At 39.8% G+C, this 22,996-nt stretch overlaps 1 protein-coding gene across 2 annotated transcripts; it reads right to left on the bottom strand.

The window, feature by feature from the left end:
- Window positions 1-586: 586 nt before the first annotated feature.
- LOC116053300 (rhomboid-related protein 4-like) lies at window positions 587-22,955 on the bottom strand. 2 transcript variants are annotated; one of them, XM_031304343.2, is made up of 12 exons: window positions 22,708-22,955; window positions 20,576-20,659; window positions 19,391-19,468; window positions 15,341-15,496; window positions 12,234-12,525; window positions 10,966-11,098; window positions 10,765-10,853; window positions 9,756-9,812; window positions 9,114-9,269; window positions 7,870-7,913; window positions 5,481-5,595; window positions 839-1,103 (listed from the first exon to the last, which is right to left on the bottom strand). In XM_031304343.2, exons 4-12 carry the CDS (start codon window positions 15,482-15,484, stop codon window positions 970-972), a joined length of 1,164 nt encoding a protein of 387 aa, XP_031160203.1. In that variant the 5' UTR covers window positions 15,485-15,496; window positions 19,391-19,468; window positions 20,576-20,659; window positions 22,708-22,955; the 3' UTR covers window positions 839-969. The 2 variants fall into 2 exon arrangements, with proteins under 2 accessions (XP_035852072.1, XP_031160203.1); XM_035996179.1 differs by lacking the exons at window positions 5,481-5,595; window positions 7,870-7,913 and having other exon boundaries at window positions 587-1,103.
- Window positions 22,956-22,996: the final 41 nt, after the last annotated feature.

Raw genomic sequence — 22,996 nt, 5'->3', positions numbered from 1 at the left:
AAGTTCTCCTCCTGATACTTGACGGAGAAATGATGAACAATATTTTATAAAATAATTACAGCCAGCAGAATTTGGAGGGCAGTTCATCTTTATTATGCAAAATCGTAATGTTAACAGAACCACAAAGTTTACACTCTTGAACTTTTGGCATTGTCAATTCCAAAATGACCCAGAGGATCCTATCTTGCACCCAGCGCAGCGCAAAGCCCGATGCAAGTGTCTTTGTTAGTTTAAGACCGACGCCGTTGTCAATTTTCCGTCCAGCGCCCACGTCGTTTAAATAGCAAATGCACCTGCGCTCATCTGTGCGCCCATGGGCGTGCTGGTCTTACAGGGAGGTGTGTTCAGGTGCATTCTGGGCATGCTGGTCTTACAGGGAGGTGTGTTCAGGTGCATTCTGGGTCCAAACGCGCCTGGCTTTTAAAGGGAATGGGAGATGATCTCTGATTGGCTTATTGCATGTTAAGCCCAAAACACACCTCTGATTAATGAAGACACTAAGTACAACCCTTTAGAACCATGCGCCCGGCGCACAGATGCTTTTTTCCGCCGTCAAACTAGCAAAAGTGGATTTGGACACACCCTAAACGCACCTGCGCCAGGCGCTTCATGCCGTGCGCTTAGACCGTTAAAATAGGGCCCAGACACACAAACCAGATGTGTTGAAGATATAGTATCAAGAATTTCTGCATTAAAATGTTTAAAAAATGTTCAGTACACTACAACGCCTGACAACAAACAGCTGGGATGTACTGTAGGTAACTCATTTCCGGGATTGTTCAGGTGGTGCCGGAAATTCCGCCGGATGTCCCTCATTACGGCTGGATGTCCATAACCTTTCTCTGACTATGGTTAACTGCTGGTGGACTAGCCAGAACCTTCCTCCGCAGCGCTGTGGAGGAAGGTTCTGGCTATGCGAGACTAGTAAGGAACTGATGATAAAAGATATTGTGAATTCTCTTTCTGTCATTACAATCTTCTTCTCCTGCCCCTCCCCGGGTTGGAAACGTCTTGTTTAAACCTCTTCAATCTCCTCGACCTGAGCTCCTCGGGACTCACCTCCTCCTCTATGGGGTGCTCCGTTTCTCTCCGCCTGCTCCGTACTAAAAAATCAAAAAAATCAAACATTCAATTTGTGAGTTTTTGACATTTATTTGCCTTTAATTAGTAACTTTAAACTAGAGATGGTCCGATACCATTTTTTCCTTCCCGATAGCGATTCAGATTCCTGAACTTGCGTATCGGTAGCCTGGTCCTACCAGACTCTGGTACATTTCGGTCTTTGGTGTTTTTTGCCCCCAATGTCTCCTCCCAGGCAGCGCGGCAATGGTTATGTTTAGGGTTAAGGTTAGGGTTAGCTGCCTGGAAGGCGCCATTGGAGGCAAAAAACACCATTGAGCGTACATTTCATTTGTACAGAGAGTCTGGCCACTCTCCATTGACAAGAGTTAACTTCCTTGAAGGCGGGTACTCTGTTGAAGTCTAAAACTATTGGATCTGCCCAGAGCCACTCTGGATCTGCAATAACCAATTACTGACGTTTGGTCGTGGCATATGTCATGCGCATGTGCGACAAGAGGGTAGACCGAACAACTATCGGCTTATATTTAGCATTAGCATCGCTAGTGTTAGCCTTAGCCAACTCCTTCACCACTAACGGAGCGAGCTGGAAAATCAAACTGTTCCCGAACCCTGTGGGGAGGAGGGCCACAACATCATGGCCACCAACACAACTCAGCAAAGATTGTTCTTGCTCGGGCTTTAACTTCTGGATATTCGGCAGCGTTGCCACAACGGACCGAATGGCTTCGCTCGCATCTTTCTAGCGCACGTCCTCAACGTCAAAGTATGAGGGTATTGAGACAGCTTTAACTGTTTAGGACCAGTGTCCTTATCCCCTAAGTCTGAACAGCTCTCTTCTGTCTCTGCTGCTTTGGCTTGGTGGTCTCTATGTTGCACTCCCTCTGTCTCTTCATTTCTTTCACTTGTCAATTCCCTCTCATCCCTTATGGACTCTCCCTGTTGTTTTCCTCCTCCTTTATTATGAAGAAATGTGGTGAAAAATAATTTTACAAAAAGTAAATGTAATATAGGCTACTTAATGCCAATAAGTTAGTATAGGAGTATGAGTAGTTATTGTTTTGCTTGCCACTATTCTCTATATGTCAATTTAGAGAGAGAGAGAAAGAGAGAGAGAGAGAGAGAGAGAGAGAGAGAGAGAGAGAGATGCTATGAGTTCAGGAGTTAAGCCTGGTTCAGGTTAAATCCTCTGTGTGTGAGGAATGAATAAATACAGCAAAAGAAAAACATTAAACTTTCTTTTATTGTCTAGTTTGATAGTCAGCCACAACTGAAAAATAACAGATATAAATCTAGGAATGAATAACAATTCATTTAAAAAGCCACAGTGAGTGTTTTCACACATAGGCCTACTGGTAGTATACAGTGATAGGTTTGTTTTTTCACTCTGGTCCAAACGCCAGGGCCAGAGTGATAGAGAAAGACTATGGTTCTGGCCAGGGCTTCATGTTTCCATGACGACTGACCAGAAAAGACGCACGTGATGTGCGTTGCTATGGTACTGATAAACAAACCTGCTAATGCTAATTGGTTAGCTAGCAACAGACACCGAACGATTGACATTATACCGCTATATCACATTTAACTATTGACATTATACCCTATATCACATTTAACTATTGACATTATACCCTATATCACATTTAACTATTGACATTATACCCTATATCACATTTAACTATTGACATTATACCGCTATATCACATTTAACTATTGACATTATACCCTATATCACATTTAACTATTGACATTATACCCTATATCACATTTAACTATTGACATTATACCCTATATCACATTTAACTATTGACATTATACCCTATATTGACATTATACCCTATATCACATTTAACTATTGACATTATACCCTATATCACATTTAACTATTGACATTATACCGCTATATCACATTTAACTATTGACATTATACCCTATATTGACATTATACCCTATATCACATTTAACTATTGACATTATACCCTATATCACATTTAACTATTGACATTATACCGCTATATCACATTTAACTATTGACATTATACCCTATATTGACATTATACCCTATATCACATTTAACTATTGACATTATACCCTATATCACATTTAACTATTGACATTATACCCTATATCACATTTAACTATTGACATTATACCGCTATATCACATTTAACTATTGACATTATACCCTATATCACATTTAACTATTGACATTATACCGCTATATCACATTTAACTATTGACATTATACCGCTATATCACATTTAATTATTGACATTATACCCTATATCACATTTAACTATTGACATTATACCCTATATCACATTTAACTATTGACATTATACCCTATATCACATTTAACTATTGACATTATACCCTATATCACATTTAAATATTGACATTATACCCTATATCACATTTAACTATTGACATTATACCCTATATTGACATTATACCCTATATCACATTTAACTATTGACATTATACCCTATATTGACATTATACCCTATATCACATTTAACTATTGACATTATACCCTATATCACATTTAACTATTGACATTATACCCTATATTGACATTATACCCTATATCACATTTAACTATTGACATTATACCCTATATTGACATTATACCCTATATCACATTTAACTATTGACATTATACCCTATATCACATTTAACTATTGACATTATACCCTATATCACATTTGACTATTGACATTTTACCCTATATCACATTTAACTATTGACATTATACCCTATATTGACATTATACCCTATATCACATTTAACTATTGACATTATACCCTATATCACATTTAACTATTAACATTATACCCTATATCACATTTACTATGACATTATACCCTATATCACATTTAACTATTGACATATACCCTATACACATTTACTATTGACATTATACCCTATATCACATTTAACTATTGACATTATACCCTATATTGACATTATACCCTATATCACATTTAACTATGAATTTTACCCTATACATTTAACATGATAACCCTATATTGACATTATACCCTATATCACATTTAACTATTGACATTATACCCTATATCACATTTAACTATTAACATTATACCCTATATCACATTTAACTATTGACATTATACCCTATATCACATTTAACTATTGACATTATACCCTATATCACATTTAACTATTGACATTATACCCTATATTGACATTATACCCTATATCACATTTAACTATTGACATTATACCCTATATCACATTTAACTATTGACATTATACCGCTATATCACATTTAACTATTGACATTATACCGCTATATCACATTTAACTATTGACATTATACCCTATATCACATTTAACTATTGACATTATACCCTATATCACATTTAACTACTGACATTATACCGCTATATCACATTTAACTATTGACATTATACCCTATATCACATTTAACTATTGACATTATACCCTATATCACATTTAACTATTGACATTATACCCTATATCACATTTAACTATTGACATTATACCCTATATCACATTTAACTGACGTGACAATCAACGTCCTGGGCAACTTTTCTCCATGCAGCAGCCTCTCTATTTATATCTGTATAAGAGAGGTCATAGAGAATCGTACATTCAGACACTTATCAGTCCTTCTAGTGTCTCTGCCATTTTCGTGAGTCGCTTCCGAAGCTTTTCCACGGTGTAGTACGACGTCCGCTGGGGGCGTATTGCCTATTACGGAGCGGATTTCAACTGCCAGTGTGAAGGCGGCGTTATTAAAGGTGTACACGTGATTTAGGTACTCACTGATATGGTTTGTGAGACACAGCTTTGGAGCAACTTAGTTGATTCACAACACTACATAACGGGTTCTCACTCTGCGTGTGTTTCGCGCTGGATGACGGTCGTGCTGAGCGGTGCAGGTACAGAGGAGAAGTAGAAGAAGAGAAGAGGATGATACCATTTGCTAAGCGGGGATGTTTTCATTTTCATCCTTAACACATACATTTTAAACCACAAACTACGGAGTATGTTTTGGACATTATTTAACCTTGTCAAAGACGAACAAAAATGTTAGAATAACAACATTTCTTACTCCAAGTTTTAGGGGTGCTGAGCTCCTTTTTAGGGGTGCTTCAGCAGCCCTCGCCCTTGCCGCCAAATATTTGACCGGAGAAAACCCAAGAAGAGAACCCAGACGGAGTACTGAAGGAAAATGAAAATTGAGCGGAAGTACGTAGGAGGGCAGAGCCAGGCTAGCGTATCGGCCGATACTGACTCTCAACTTTTTATCCCATACTGGGATCGGTATCGGTACATCTCTACTTTAAACAGATTGCCTGGAAAATGTTTTGTTCAGCAACCACTGTCCAGTTATTGTTATCTTTCTGTCTTACCTCGGTCATTCAGGCTTCTTCTGATCAACATTTCTATCTGCTTTTCCTCCGTCAGTCCTGCGACATAAGACTCTGTATATTCGGATGCATCATCGGCAATATGATCTTCTGCAGGCTGTGGATCATCATGTGGAGACATAAACACAAATGTTTCATGAATACTATTAGAGACTTTGCCGTTCAGATCACGTATCAAGCATTTCCAATATCCATTCATTCCTTGATAGCATTGTACTTCTAAAATTATCAGCACAACAAGTCCAACAAACCATACAACAATATGTGTTGTTTATTCCTACCCTTTAATACGATCTACAGGAGCGTTTTCTATCCTCATATCTAAACCAGAGAATGTACAGTCGCAGTTTTAAACCCGTCTTTAATGTTGTGAAACGGTCACAGTTTGTCTATGTTTTAGGCACAAAAACTACTTGGTTAAGTTAAGAAAAAAGATTGCGGTTTGGGTTCAAATCAGACGTTACTTCACTTCCGGTTAAACACGTGAATGTGACGTTCGTAAGGTTAAAAACACTGGCCTTTACTAAACCCGGTCTCCTCCTGTCTGAAAGTCCTGTTTATTTGACCCATCCACCTCCCCAACCTTCCTCCTTACATAGACGTGTGGCGCTCTGATGGCGCTTACCCACTGCTGGTAGCAGCTCTACTCGTAGTTGCTGCTTGAACAAACAACCTATGGGAGCGTTTTTCGGGGGCAGGGCAGTCTTGCAACACATCATGAACGGGTTTGTTACGATATCCTAAGAAATTGCGATTACCGAATACCGGTCACATGATAGTTAAGTTTAGCGTTCGTTACGGTTACGATACGCCGAGAAACGGTGACTGGGAGCCGGGAACAGGGCAGCAAGAGGTGGCGATCGTGACAGCGGCCGTTACAACTGAGTTTAGCCTACAAAAGATGACCTTCCTGTGGCGACGACAGTTAAGTTTAGACACCAAAACAACTAGTTAAGATTAGAAATAAGATTGTGGCTTGGGTTAAAACACCGGTCCCCTTAGTACTCCCAGGACACAAACACCCGTTTCCTGGGTGAAAGTCTTGCATTTTTAGCTTAACTTCTTCCCGGACACGAACTCCGCTCCCCCGCTTAATAGCCCTGTGTTTTATGACCCACCATTGTCTTGTTTAAACCTCCTCAAACTTCTCCTACTAATGCCGCATTCTATTTACCTCGGAACTCGGATTTTCCGAGGTCAAAGTCGGAAACGCCCCCTGACTTCGGATTTCCGAGCTCGGAACTCGGACAACCTCGCAGTAGGCCGAGTTCAAAATCCAACATTACTGCCCCCTGTATCAATAGTTGTGAAAGCTGCAGTAACATAAAGTTATAAGTAGGGCTGTCAAAATAACGCAAAAAAAACCATTCCAGCCGTTCTAGCCACCATTGGACTGTAAAATGAAGGAGGGAGACGATAATGTGCTGCCTGGATCATTAACTGGAACATTTACTTGTAAAAATCTTCTTCCTGCCAACCCTGGCTACCGAAATCTGGTGCCACTGATATGTCTGAACTTCTCTCTGATGCTCTGAAGACGATACAGGCAACACAAATACCGCTGCACGTGACGCTAGTTAACACTATACTCGACAGCAGCTAACGTTAGCCTACCGCTAGCTAGTAGCTGGATTAAACACGGTTAAAATACTGACAGCTAACTCTAAACGGTGTAAAGTTTGACTGTGTTTTAGCCTGGAAAAACAACACAGACGGTGCGTTCAATGAAACTGGTAAACTACAGTCTCGTGGTGTATTTTTAAGTTATTGTAAATGTCCATTTCCCACCTGGTGGTTGTTTTTGTCGTTCAACAGCAATTTACTAGTGAAATAAGTTATTGTTATTGTTATACATTATTATTAAATCATTTAATTTTGACCATATGGCCTTAGCAATAAACAAGCCGTTCTTTAATGTCACCGACTGTTGTTTAGTACCCTTTTTTTTTCTTTTCTTTTTTTACTTTCTTAAAAAGTATCGGTTCAGGCACCGTCAATTATGTATGCGATTCATTTTGATTAATTAATTACAGAGTATGTAATTAATTAGATACATTTTTTTAATCGATTGACAGCCCTAGTTATCAGCACTTCTGTCTTATTTGTGTCTCACTAAATCAGTCGTTCACACAGGCATGTTCGACTTCTATCTGTGGACATGTTGTTACGCTGTTTGCATGCACAAAAAACGGCGTAATGCGTTGTTATCAACTGGTATTGCTAACAATAGCTAACCGGGCTAGAGCTAATGAAAACAATGAAAATCAGACTTTTAAATGGAACGCATCCAGCTCGGGTATGACGTCATTCCCAGCTCCGGCTTCCGAGTTCCGAGGTAAATAGAACGCAGCATAAGCTCCTCGGGACTCACCTCCTCCTCATTGGGCGGCTCAGTTTCTCCTTGCCTGGTTTGTCCTAAAAAATCTAAATAATATTAGAATATTAGATATTTGAAGTAGACTGGAAGACAGTTTGTCAAACAGCTCAGACGCAGACTATCAACACCAGATTTAAACCGATACAATTTAAATGAATTATGCACACTTGCATAACTCCTTTTCTTCTGCATCGTTTTAATAAGAATAACCCAGACCTATGTGTTAAATGTGGCTTAGAAGAGGGTACACTATTTCATTTTCAGTGGAATTGCCCAAAAATAAGAGAATTCTGGGAAAAGGTTGTACAGACTTTGTCTGACATTACCTCTGTGACGCTACCTGTATGCCCTAATATTTTCATCCTTGGTCTTTTTCCACTTGAGACAAGATTGTCAATTGCTCATTAAAAAAAAGAATCAATGTATGTTCACTACAGGCTAAACACACTGTATTGCTACCTCATGGAAGAGCACTGAGGCACCTTCAGTGGGATTATGGTTTAAGAACCTCTCCAACTGCTTAGCCATGGAAAAACTAACATACGGCAACGGGGAAAAATGATTCATGCTACTGTACTGTTTCAAGGAAAAAGCAGGGTTTATTTTATTTATTTTTTTATTTTTTATTTTCTCTTAAACATGGTTGTATATGTGTGTGTATGTGTATATACAGTATGTATAGGTGTGTATATATGGACATAGATCCTGATAAAAGTTATGTGTATGTGTATGGTAGGTTATGTGTGTGGTGTTATGGTGTGTCAATTTTGAAAAAATTCAAATAAATATAATTTTCAAAAAAAAAAATAATAATAATAATATTAGATATTATTAGACACAGCAGCCACCGCGCAGCAGAGCCCTCTTTACTAAGGCTGGGCGATATGGAGAAAATCCAATATCACAATATTTTTGACCAAATACCTCGATATCGATACCGCAACGATATTGTAGTGTTGACTATTGGTGCTTTCACAAAATATTTACACAATGAGATTTTTGATCATCAGTAATGTGGATATAATGACTAAGTGGGTAAAGGCAAATAATAGAACAGTTACAACAGTCTGGTAAGTTCAGAAAACGACATCACTTTACTGTAATGGAGCCTTTAAAACCAGGAAAAGACAACACTTATATATATTACGATATTACGATATCCAAAATCTAAGACAATATCTAGTCTCATATCACGATATCGATATAATATCGATATATTGCCCAGCTCTACTCTTTACCTCTGTTATTCAGGCTTCTTCTGATCGCCATTTCTATCTGCTCGTCCTCCGTCAGTCCTGCGATATAAGACTCTGTATATTCAGATGCATCATCGGCAATATGATCTTCTGCAGGCTGTGGATCTTGTGAGTTTTCTTGTCTAGTCCCGCTGTAGCCTACACACGCATTTACACACAAAAAAACCACATTAATTACAGATTAATCCAACAGTAAGCAACAATGGATGGCTCTGTGTACTTCTCATTTCTTTTGAGGGTGCCACTTTTCAAAACAGAACTTTGAATAAATGAGAACATGCAGTTCATTTGAATTAGTTTGAAATATATACACATACACACATAGTTTCTAGGATATAAACCTCCCTGGAGGATTATTTGCACGTTTACAGAAACATATTTTTTACAGATTTGTTGGGTTTATTAAATTATTTATTTCCAGAGTGTATCCAGCTGCTATCTAAGCATGTAATAAATCCTCTCCTCTCCATTTCCTTCTGTCATCACAGTCACCATGTGTAGGATTTGAACATTTCTGTCAGCATTGCGTGGTTTTACCCTCGGTGGATTTACATAACTCAAAACCTGAACACATTCAGTGATCAAAGTAAGTCGATATCCCTTCAAGTGTGTTTTCTCAAATACCTGAGGAGCTGAAGAATGCACTTGGCCGTGGAGCATTTATATCTGAAGATACAAACTCTGATGGAGAAAAGAAACAAGTGAATTTCAGTGAAGAACCCCTCAGAATCAGACACACACACACACACACACACACACACACACACACACACAGGTTGGGAATCACCAGAGGCCTCACGATACGATATCATCACGATACTTATGTCACGATACGATATTATTGCGATATATTTTAAAGCTTCAGTGCGTAACTTTTTGATATTAATGAACGTCCGTTATATTCAAGCCATTGCCAAATGAGTTGCTACAAAGCTAGTTAAGACTATCAGCTCCACACAACTCTCTCTGGATTTCTCAGTATGACTATGCTCAGAAGATTGTGGCGTCCGGCGACTTTCGCTCGCAGAAACTCGAGTGAAGATAATGACCTCTTCTGAAGAGTCCATCATGTTTTTTTTAATCCTCCTTGTCCTCCTTGGCTACTAGCAACTGCGCAGGGGTGGCGATCACGGAAGGCTTGTATCATGTGGACACGCCGACAGTTTTGTTGCCTTAGAATTCCTCATGGGGGCGGCAGAAACTACACACTATAGCTTTACACATATTGCAATATTCTGCGAAATATTGCAATAAAAATTCATTACCTTTTTCCCAATTTCAAATTATGTCCCAAAAAGGAAACTTTGTCATTGTTATTTTTTTAAATCTAAAAAGATAAATTTCTTAGAATGACATTTTTGTTCAGCTCACTTCAATGTTATTGCTGCAGAATGGGATTGTCAAGCAGACAAACTGATGAACACATATATAATGATAACAATATTTGGCGTCTGTCTCGACACAAAATATCGCGATACTATGCTGTATCGATTCCCCCCCACCCCTAACACACACACACACACACACACACACACACACACACACACACACACACACACACACACACACACGTTACAGGATGAAGAAACTCAGCCAACACAAACATCTGTATTTAAGAAAGCAACATTCAGACCTGCACATTTCTTCATGATGGTCTTCAGTGGTCCCCAAGTATAGAGCAGACCCACCAGGATCCCAGCCAGGTGGCCAACCAAAGAAGACCTGAAGGAGAGCAGTGGGAAAAAAAACAAACACACACACACTACACATCTCGTGGTACACTCTGGAGTGCCCTATTGGTTCATTGTGATCTGTAGTCGGTACGGTATCTCACCTGGGAGCAATTAGATAGATGAGCACTAGCTCCGCCCAGCTAGCAAAGCGATTGGTCACACGGATATGCAACACGTAGGTCACACCCCCTGGGTTGTAATGGTTACTGACCACCTTCAGAGCAAACAGGACACCTAGAAACAGAGGGGTGTTGAGGAGCATTCGAGGATATATCACGAAACATGTTTCTTTGTCATGGCTGTTGATGCGTTTTCATCTTTTTTACTATATGTGTAATTGTTGTCTAACTTTGTGTGTACTTTTCATTTTTTTTTCGAGCCGAGCTGCTCAGGAACGCAAAATGAATTTCAGTGTAAACTGATAACAAAGTATGTATATATATATAAAAACTCAGGGATGGATTTCACGAGGATGGTTAGAAGAAACAGGATACATTCAATATCACCTAAGCAGGTAACTGAAATCAGAAGAAAAAGAGAAATAATTTAGCTCCTACATGTTAGGCCAAATTGATATTTTTACGGCTGCAACTAACGATTGTTTTCATTTTGGATTAGTCTGCAAATGACTTCAATGATTAATCGATTAATTGTTTGCTCCATAAAATATCACATATTTTATTAAAAGGTGTGTAAAATGTTGGTGTTGAGGCTATCCTGTAAGCCTCGGCATGGATGCCATGGTGTTCTCAACGCGTAGCAAAAAGATCTTAAGTCCAGGCATCGATTCTCTTTGGGTGGTGTTCCCGTTTATTATAAGAGTAGAAAAGTGTATTTCATATAAAATAGTACTTGACCCAGTGCTGATTAATTAAGTATTGTGGCGTGCTTACGGCTACGGTAAGAACTGTGTGTTCCCCGCCATCCACACCTTTCCCTCACTGATTGCCACACCTGTAAATATACCTAATTCCCAGTGACGTGCCACACTCAGTGCAATACTCCCCAAAGTGGCTAAAATAAATAATAACTAAATTAACCTAACTAAAAGGTGGATACAAATGGCTCCTACAGTTGGTCTTTAAGTGAAAAATGCAACCACAATTTACCAGAGCACAAGCTGACCTATTTTAATGTCTTGTTGTGTTCCACCAACCCTCCGGAACTCCAACAGATTCACTTTGCCATAATGGGAGACAGAAAACCAGCAGATAGTCACATCGTAGAAGTTAAGTGATTTTTAGTGATCATTTTAGGCATTTTTGTTTAAAAAAGTCACTACAAGATTCATCAAATATCAGAGTTGTTGCTAATTTCTTTTCTTTTTTTTTTAATCTGTGAAATATATGAGACTTGAAACAGTTAGTACCTGAGAAGCCGACAGCACACTCGTCTCTGAACGCCACGAACGGGTTCGAGTCCTCGATGAGTTTGGTGAGCGCCGCCTGCAGCAGCATGTAGACGAGTCCGTCGAGCAGGAAGAAGACTGACAGCAGGTAGAGGAACCAGGCTGCACCCAGACGCCCCTCCAGCCTCATCCCTTTCCAGATGAAGGACACCATGTTGAAGTAGAGGTGCCAGTCGTCCACGTGGTGCAGCGGGGACAGGAAGAGGCGACGCCACTCCTTATCCCTGAACACATGTTGGAGGCTCACACAGGCCTGAGGAGTGGATGGACACAAAGTAGGAATAACAATGTTTTACTGTAATCAAGGGTGGAACGAACTGTGGAGTAGCCTACTTAGATCTTTTACTTAAAGTGCTCATATTATGATTTTTGGCTTTTTCCCTTTCCTTTATCGTGTTATATATCTTTTTTGTGCACGTTATAGGTTTACAAAGTGAAAAAGCCCAAAGTCCACCCCAAAGGGACTTACCATCTCCAACAGAAAACACTGTTCACAAACTGCTCCAAACAGCTCTGTTGTAGTCCAGCCTTTACTTCAGAGACAAACACGGTCACTTTGGAACACACGTTATAATGCTCGCCTAGCTGCTAGCATGGCACGCCCTCATACTCTGCTTCTGACTGGCTAGTAGTCCTTACCTAGCTACTGTCAGGGCACGCCCTCATACTCTGCTTCTGACTGGCTAGTAGTCCTTACCTAGCTACTGTCAGGGCACGCCCTCATACTCTGCTTCTGACTGGCTAGTAGTCCTTACCTAGCTACTGTCAGGGCACGCCCTCATACTCTGCTTCTGACTGGCTAGTAGTCCTTACCTAGCTACTGTCAGGCCACGCCCTCATACTCTGCTTCTGACTGGCTAGTAGTCCTTACCTAGCTACTGTCAGGGCACGCCCTCATACTCTGCTTCTGACTGGCTAGTAGTCCTTACCTAGCTACTGTCAGGGCACGCCCTCATACTCTGCTTCTGACTGGCTAGTAGTCCTTACCTAGCTACTGTCAGGGCACGCCCTCATACTCTGCTTCTGACTGGCTAGTAGTCCTTACCTAGGTACTGCGTATGTGCGACTCCCAACAAAGATGGAATAGAAGTGCAATGCCTCACTCTTTAGCTAAAACAGAGAGCTCAACACACAGGGTGAAAAGAGGAGCTGCAGCAATGTGCAGTACAACAAAAATATGGTGTTTTTTGAAAATTAAACCATGTAAACCTATTCTGATATAACCTCTAAATACAACTATGAACCTGAAAATGAGCATAATATGAGCACTTTAAAGCTGTGGTAGGCACTTTATTTTTGGTGTTGTTCAATCCATAATAACCTTTCTTCATGTTGTATTTCAAGTGGTCTACGAGAAAACTAAACTTCTGCTGCCCCTCTTGGCTCTAGTTAGGCTCTGTTTTCAGGCTTTAGATAAGCTAGCTGTGATGAAAGACTTTGGCCAATCGCAGGTCATCTCGGAAAGAGAGAGTGTTCCTAAAGTCCAAGCTTCGCCCCTCACCTCCCGCTCTCTGTGTGCTGCCATTCTCAAATCCCTTAGCTACAGAATATAAAAACTTCAAACTAGCGAGCTACACGCTGAAAATAGCAAAAGAAAATTTGGATCGTGCAACAAGACAGGCCTGCTTGGTTCTTTTGGGGAATGATTGTAAAGATTTACAAAGAATATGTTCACGGGGCGTTTTCTTTTGCAGGGTTAAAATTTTCCATCAAAACAAGTTCCTTCCCGAGACTATTTTGCCGCTGCGTCCGGAGCTTAGCACCGCCCAAGACGATTGTGATTGGGAGTTTATTTTCCCCTATCCCAGAATGTATCTGTGGAGTAGCCAGATCTTACTCCACAGCGCTGTGGACATGATTCTATTTCATAGTAGGCCTACGCACAAAAACCACTCGCCCGCGGAAGCTGTTCTTATAATATTTAATGTGTCTGAGTGTGCTCCTTTTATCATATCATGATGACTAGGGGTGGGAATCACCAGAGGCCTCACGATACGATATCATCACGATACTTGTCATGATACAATATTATTGCAATTTTAAACATATTGCAATATTCTGCGATATACTGCAATTTATGACGTTTTTTTTCAACTTCAATTTTTCCCCCAATTTCAAACAACGTCCCAAAAAGGAAACTTTGTCAACATCTGTATTATCTAAAAAGATACATTTCTTCATTTGTTCATCTCACTTCAATTTTATTGCTGCAAAATGGGATTGTCAAGTGGACAACTGACCAACACATATATATAATAAAATATCGATTCTTGGCGTCTGTGTATCGATACAGTATTGCCACGGAAAAATATCACGATACTATGCTGTATCGATTTTTCCCCTCACCCCTAACGATGACCAGATCATACAAATATTTAACTGAAGCGTTTTGTAAGAGAGAGAGAGAGAGAGAGAGAGAGCGAGATATGAATAATCTGATTTCTCTTTGTGCCATGTAAACATCGTATCCCCAATATGATCAAAAACAGGATATGCCTCATAACCGCTACATTCATGTCCATGTTAACACACACATGATTCAAACAACATGCTATAGCTCCGTCCTTGGGTTTAGATACTCAGTGTCCATAGCAACCAGTTTATCTGCAGTTCTTCTGATTATGGGTTGTTGGTGAAATAACATATAATTAGTGAGAAAATGATTACTGTGAACAGAGCAGAGAGCCGTACAGAGCTGCTGTCGGCTGCTGCTCCTGTGCGAATTTACGCATCGTTGTCATTAGATGCTTTGCATGTCTCACAGAAAAGAATTTACGCAAAGTGCATACAGGATTACGGCTGCTGGCGCCACTGGCTGTGGAGACTACGGCTGGTGTGATCCCATCATAAAATAGTCTGTAGTTTATGTAGTTGATTTACATTTTGCATTAATAATCTGAATCTGCAAAGGAACTACAAACCAAAGTTGTTAAATACAATGTAATGCAGTAAAAGGTACAAGTTTTGCTCCTGTAAAGATGTTGAATTGTTGCTTTCAAATTGACAAAATTGAATATAACGACGGCAGAGTTTAAGGAGCTGAAGGGATATTCCTAATGTGACCCTACCTTTATCGGTGGAGCAGCAGGGAACATGTAAAGATACACGTTGAACCCCAGGACCGCCAGGGTGACTGCTGGGATGTTTCCCAGACCCTCTTGGAACAGCTGGACCACCAGAAGCAGCAGGCCCAGCTGGACACTCCTCTGCATGCTGACAACAACCTGGGGAGAGATGGTTTCAACGCCACGGCGTGAGGATTTGGTCTTAAGGCGAGACACTGCACTGCAATGCTCTGGTCAATTTTCAATTCAATTTAATTCCCTAACATCATCTTCTTCTTTCAGACTTGGAAAGAAAACATCCAAAATACACATTTAGGTTGTTTAATTAATCACACTTTGTCCATTTGTGTCTGTAGATTTCATTTGGATATTTAAACATAACATTTCAGAAAACGGGTAATGCGAAAAAAGAATTGTCTTAATGTAAATCACGTGTCAAACTCAAATCTGGCCCCTTATAGATTTTGATCCGGCCCGCATATCAATTTAGATTCACAAAAAATTTCAGCCCACCTACTTTTACTTTTTTCGCGTTTTCAAAGTTTTTGGCACTTTTTTTCGACCTTTTTTTTGGCACTTTGTTTCTATGATGGCTACCAAACTTTCTTTGCTGACTTTTTTAGGGCTTTATGTCGACTGTAAACTGTAAGTGAGAAGTCTATATGAGACATGCAATCATAAGGTCAAAGATATTTGACTTTTTTGATTAAATAAAAGCATGTTAATAAACTCTACATGTCTGGCCCTTGATGTGATTCTCATTTCCAGTGTGGCCCTTAGTGAAATTAAGTTTGGCACCCCTGATGTAAATAATCAACTGGGGAAGTTTCATGGTGATATGTGCTAGTTAAAATAGTTGAAATGTAAAACTTCCCCAGTTGACTACTTTGCCTACATTTAAACAATTATTTATCAAATAGAAAAAGTGTAGTCAAATAGAGTGTTTATTTTTCTTTCCATCAGTCTGAAAGAAGACGTGTTATGGAAGCAAAATAGCCTAAAAACCTCAAAATCTGACCAGTGCATGAAAAAAACAACATTTTTGTGTCTAGTGTTAGCCTTAAACTCCCACAATCTCAGAGACAGTTAGCTTTCTTCAGGGTAAATTAAAGCCCCTGAAGCCCCCTAGCTTCTCGATATTTCTAAAATCCTGCGTGCGGCCATGTGGGAGCATCTTCATGCATCATCATAAAGAGCCAAGCAAAGAGACTCAAAAACAGCTTCTTCTCCCTTGGCCAACAGAACTTTTTATTCCTATAAACAACCAAACCAAACATGAAAAAAATGTTTAAATGTGGAAAGCACTTTGCTGGCAACAACTGGAAGTAGGGATCGCAATGGGATGCTCCATTCCCCCCCCCATCCTCTTCGTGGCAGCGTTCGAGGTCAATCTGATCGGGGCAAGGCAGGTGGTGGGTGGGGTCCGGTTGCCTACAGGCCAGAGGCTCCCGCCCCTAAGGAGCTATATGGACGCCATCACCTGCCTGCTACGAACCGCCCCATGTACATCCAGGCTGCTCAAGAGGCTGGATGAGCTGATCACCTGGGCCAGGATGAAGTTCAAGTCACAGAAGTCAAGGAGCCTCTCATTGCGAAAGGGGGAGAAAAATGACAGAGTCATCTTCACCATCAGCGGGGAAGACATCCCCCGCATTGTGGATCAGCCCATCCGAAGCCTGGGAAGACGTTATACTTCTGTTTTTTTAGACAAGGATATGGGGAAAAATCATCCTTCGGCAGCTGTCAGAAGGCCTGTCCAAGATCGACGCAAGCCGGCTACCTGGAAAGTACAAGGTGTGGTGTTATCACTTCACCCTGTACCCAATGGTGATGTGGCCTCTGAAGCTGTGCGAAGTCACCTCATCAGCCGTAAGCCGGATGAAGGCGAAAGCCAACTCCTTCATCCGCAAATGGCTCGGCCTACCAAGGTGCTTCTCAGCTGCTGGCCTGTATGAATGGAACTCACTCCAGCTACCCCTGAAATCCATCACTCTGGGCTACAAGCAGGAGAAGGCAAGGCTGGTGATGGAGTTAAGGGGCTCCTCTGACAGGGCAGTGGCTGATGCAAATGCTAGAGTTGAGACTGGAAGGAAATGGAGCCAAGGAGGAGGTGCAGAAGGTGATGGGAAGACTGCAACATCAACAAGTCGTGGGCATGGTCCAGACAAGGTGGGCAGGCCTCGGATGGAACGACCCACCCATCTTATGGTCCAAGGCAAGCAGGAAGGAGAGGAAGGACCTTGTTGTTGCAGAGGTCACCAGGATTGAGCAGGAGGAGCTCAGAGTGAGGTCTGTGGCACGGGGGCAGCAGGGGCGGGGGACAACTTGGGAGGGTGTCGCGAGCCGAGCAATCAGCTGGGCAGAGTTCTGGAAACTGCCACAGGCTCGGTTCAGTTTCCTCATTAAGGCAACATACGACACCTTCCCGAGCCCTAAAAACCTCCACCAATGGCTTGGAACAGAGCAAACCTGTGACCGCTGCAGGACCATCAATGCCTCACTCCAGCATTATCTGTCGGGATGCAAAACAGCACTGACACAGGGTTGGCTCAGATGGCGGCACGATCAAGTGCTCAGGAAGCTGGCAGAGGTGCTGGAGAAAAGTCAGCAGGAGGCAAGCAACCAGAGTCCATCAGAGAGCCGATGCAGGATCCACTTCCTCAGGCAGGGGGAACCCGCAATGAATACCAGAACCAGAACCTTGCAGTATGCGGTCAGGTTTAGGCCTGCCTCAGGGAAGAGGACGCCTCTGCCATGCACAGTCCACCACAGGCACCGTTGGATGGGCGACAGGCCTAAGGCCCAGCAGAAAGACCACCTCGCTGTAATGAATAATGTCAGCCTTGTTGGTCAGTGGGGAATTGAAGTATTAAATCCAATTCTGAATTTGTATCTCTCGTACAGAGGAGGGGGATTTGTAGCGCAAGTACCAACTATATGTCACCGTCCCCAATTCAGAGGGATTGAATATGGATGAAAAACAACTCAAGGTGGTGGCGTCACCACTGTTAGCCTCGTGAGACCGTCCTGATGTCGCGAGCTCCAGTTTTCCACTCGCAGATCAGTCTGGCATCTTGAGACAGAGAAAATTTGGAGCCGTTCGCCAAACGACCGACCAATCAGCGTTGGTTTTGAGGCGGGTTTAGGTGTGATGCAACAAAAAGCAACTGTTCAGTCTAAACAGCATGGCGGCTTCCACGGATGAGATGAGGGTAGCTATCGCGCAAGTTTTATCCGAATTAGAAAGTATTCCTTCATTGAAAGAAGAGCAAAAAACGGCACTGGAGGCTTTTCTCGGAGGAAAAGATGTAAAAGATGTTTTCGCTCTTCTCCCGACTGTTTGCGGCAAGAGTTTGATATATCGTTGATCTGATTGGTTGATTTGGCCCTTCTATCACCAACATAGGTAGACAGATGGTTTATCCAATCAGCTAACCAGGATTTTCGCCCCTTCCCAAAAGTTCTCCAACGGAAATTTCCCAGATGGATATGCCGAGAAAATGGGAAGCAATCTATCTGGCGGAGTCAGGTTAACTGATAGCAGGTTTACACTGTGACGGTGTAAGCTCATTTCTTTTATCAGGGAGAAAGTGGAGCTGTAGACACAAGCACTGCAAAACTAACATAGATTTCCCTTAATGAAGATAAAACTGAGTCAGTGGCGTTGACCTTCTAGATTCCCTGCTACTGTAGTACTCCGTACAGGCTGCTCCGGACAAGAGGACCACCAAAAAGGTGGTATTTAGAGCTGAAACCAATCAATTGATTAGCTGATTGACAGACAAATAAACGGTAACTACTTTGATAATCAATTAATCAGTAAAGTCTTTTTTTCAAGCCAAATACTACCTATATCCACCTTCTCACTTGTGAGGTTTTGCTACTTTTCATTGTCTTATGTTATAGTAGAAAAATATCTTTGATTTTTGGACTGTTGGTTGGACAAACAGGCAATTTGCCTTCAGGAAATTATAGAATTTTTCAAAAATGCTAAAGAAAATAATCAATCATTTAATGAATCGTTAGTTGTGGTCCTACATGACTTGGTGTTACCTTTTGATGGAGATCTGCTTATATGCGTGTTAGGATGTTACCAGAATAAGCCAACGGCAACGTCACAAAGCTGTGTGGCTGCAGAGAATAAAAGACATTACAACACGTGTCAAACTCAAGGCCTGCGGGCCAAATCCGGCCCTTCGCAAATTCTGATCCGGCCCGCATATCAATTTAGGTTCACAATCATTTTGGCCCACCTAGTTGTGCGCCAAACCAAAAACATGGGAAACATGTTTTTCAACTTGCAATTGCGTGACACTCAAAGAAGAATTTGGCAAATTTGCCGACTTTGAGACTCAGAAATTCCCCCAGAAGCAGAGAGTTTGCATATTCCGGCTGTGAAAGAGCGTATTGTGAGTCAGCTGTGTGGTAGCCTACTTAGAAAATGTAATCATTGTTTTCCTTGATTTGCTAAATTCTAGGATGGCTTTGGAACTTTTTTGCTCACTATTTCAGGGCTTTATGTGGACCAAACTGTAAGTGAGAAGACTATATGAGACATGCAATAATTGAGTCAAAGATATTTTACTTTTTCGATGAAATAAAAGCATGTCAATAAACTATACATGTCTGGCCCTTGATGTGATTCTCTTTTTCCAGTGTGGCCCTTAGTGAAATTGAGTTTCACACCCCTGCATTACAGATATGTTCATATGAGTTGTGTCTAAACTTTTCACTGAGTCCAATATTTGACTTTCTTTCAGTTGTTTTCTCATTGTAATCCAGGCTATGATTCCAAAATGATGACAGTGGTCTCATGTGAAGACTTAATTACTGTCATGGCAACAGTTCAAATTAAAGCACTGAAATATGTTGCATATGTGTGTGTTGTCCAGGTCATGTGATGTTACTAAAAGAAAATCTTAAAATATCACATCTGTCTGATGGGAGAAACTGAATCGAAATACAGTGTGGAAAAATACAAGTCTTAGTTTCGTTATTTGGCTATGTACGTCTCTTTAAATGATATGTTACGTGTTATTAGAAAGTCTAATCTAAGATTCCTTGAATTAACAGAGGGAGTGGGTACCTGATAACTGAATTAAATAATCTGCTAAATATATTCTAACAATGCACTATCATGCATACTACTGTTACTTTCTACTGCTTCATGCTATAGCCAATTCATGAAAGCTTTGTCTTTTTCACAGTATGCCAGCACACGTCAATCAACCAACATACCTCACTGTTTGATTGACAGGGGAGTTCTGGGGAACTGCAGTGCAGAAACACGACAGCAGTCAACACCTAGCACCAAACACGTTGCTGTATAAACCAAACTTTAAGTGAATAACAAAAGGTGTTGATAATGTATATACTTCTTATATTCACTGTTCTCTTCATGTTTTGCAGTCATGAAATGATGAACACAGCCCCAACAGGTGTTGATAGTAGTCAATACAAGCAGGACAGATTTTGACTTAACTGCTACGTCTCCACAGCAGCCTTATCTATCTATCTATCTATCTATCTATCTATCTATCTATCTATAGTATCTACATATCTACAGTATGTATGTATGTATGTATGTATCTATAGTATCTACATATCTACAGTATGTATGTATGTATGTATGTATGTATGTATGTATCTATAGTATCTACATATCTACAGTATGTATGTATGTATGTATGTATGTATCTATAGTATCTACATATCTACAGTATGTATGTATGTATGTATGTATGTATCTATCTATCTATAGTATCTACATATCTACAGTATGTATGTATGTATGTATGTATGTATGTATCTATCTATCTATAGTATCTACATATCTACAGTATGTATGTATGTATCTATAGTATCTATATATCTACAGTATGTATGTATGTATCTATAGTATCTACATATCTACAGTATGTATGTATGTATCTATAGTATCTATATATCTACAGTATGTATGTATGTATGTATATATCTATAGTATCTACATACTTACAGTATGTATGTATGTATGTATGTATCTATCTATCTATAGTATCTATATATCTACAGTATGTATGTATGTATCTATAGTATCTATATATCTACAGTATGTATGTATGTATCTATCTATCTATAGTATCTACATACTTACAGTATGTATGTATGTATGTATCTATCTATAGTATCTATATATCTACAGTATGTATGTATGTATGTATGTATGTATGTATGTATCTATAGTATCTACATACTTACAGTATGTATGTATCTATCTATAGTATCTACATATCTACAGTATGTATGTATGTATGTATGTATGTATCTATCTATAGTATCTATATATCTACAGTATGTATGTATGTATGTATGTATCTATCTATAGTATCTACATATCTACAGTATGTATGTATGTATGTATCTATCTATAGTATCTATATATCTACAGTATGTATGTATGTATGTATCTATCTATCTATAGTATCTATATATCTACAGTATGTATGTATGTATCTATAGTATCTATATATCTACAGTATGTATGTATGTATGTATCTATCTATAGTATCTACATACTTACAGTATGTATGTATGTATCTATCTATAGTATCTACATACTTACAGTATGTATGTATGTATGTATCTATCTATAGTATCTATATATCTACAGTATGTATGTATGTATGTATGTATGTATCTATAGTATCTATATATCTACAGTATGTATTGTATGTATGTATGTATGTATGTATGTATCTATAGTATCTATATATCTACAGTATGTATTGTATGTATGTATGTATGTATGTATGTATCTATAATATCTACATATCTACAGTATGTATTGTATGTATGTATGTATGTATGTATGTATGTATCTATAATATCTACATATCTACAGTATGTATTGTATGTATGTATGTATGTATGTATGTATGTATGTATCTATCTATCTATAGTATCTACATACTTACAGTATGTATGCATGTATGTATGTATGTATGTATCTATAGTATCTACATATCTACTGTATCTATCTATCTATCTATCTATCTATCTATCTATCTATCTATATATAGTATCTACATATCTACTGTATGTATCTATCCATCTATAGTATCTATCTATCTATCTATCTATCTATTTCCCAGTAAATTAAAGATGTAACTTAGTTCAAACGTAGTGAGCAGGTAGGCTAAAAACAAACATTTCGGGACGCTGCAACAAGGAAAACAGTATGTCTACTCCTCTTCCTCCATCAGCTGATCCAGACACGGTGGGAAACTAAACTCTGACAACCAAAAGGCTCCATTAACAGGGCAAAAAGATTACACACTCTTATAATAATTAGAAATAAAAATACAACGGAATGTACTTAACATACTCACCCTATATCCGTCAACGTTCAGCGCGCATCTGTCTCCAGACTGGATCTCCCGGAGAGAGGCAGAAACGAAAGCTAAACCTGAGCGCTCAGAGAGTCACGCAGGGCTCCCATACAGAATCAGTGCTGGAATGGAACTAAGTACATTTACTCAAGTAGTGTACTTACGTACACATTTGAGGTACTTGTACTTTGCTTGGGTCTTTTCTTTTCGTGCCACGTCCTACTTCTACTCCGTTACATTTCAGAGAGATATATATCTGTTTTTTATTTAGAGATACTAACTAATTATT

The sequence above is a fragment of the Sander lucioperca genome, chromosome 20, assembly GCF_008315115.2.
Source record: "Sander lucioperca isolate FBNREF2018 chromosome 20, SLUC_FBN_1.2, whole genome shotgun sequence".
In the NCBI taxonomy this organism is placed as follows: Eukaryota; Metazoa; Chordata; class Actinopteri; order Perciformes; family Percidae; genus Sander; species Sander lucioperca.
The sequence above is the reverse complement of the archived record's forward strand: the minus strand, read 5'-3'. Positions and strand labels throughout refer to the sequence as shown.

Bases quoted from the DNA above. Each gene is read 5' to 3' on its own strand.
- LOC116053300 (XM_031304343.2), bottom strand. From the start codon at position 15,484: ATGCAGAGGAGTGTCCAGCTGGGCCTGCTGCTTCTGGTGGTCCAGCTG. The intron at 12,526-15,340 runs GTAGGGTCACAT...TCCACTCCTCAG, and splicing joins CTGCTGCTCCACCGATAAAG to GCCTGTGTGAGCCTCCAACA. The intron at 11,099-12,233 runs GTACTAACTGTT...CTCTGTTTCTAG, and splicing joins GTGTGCTGTCGGCTTCTCAG to GTGTCCTGTTTGCTCTGAAG.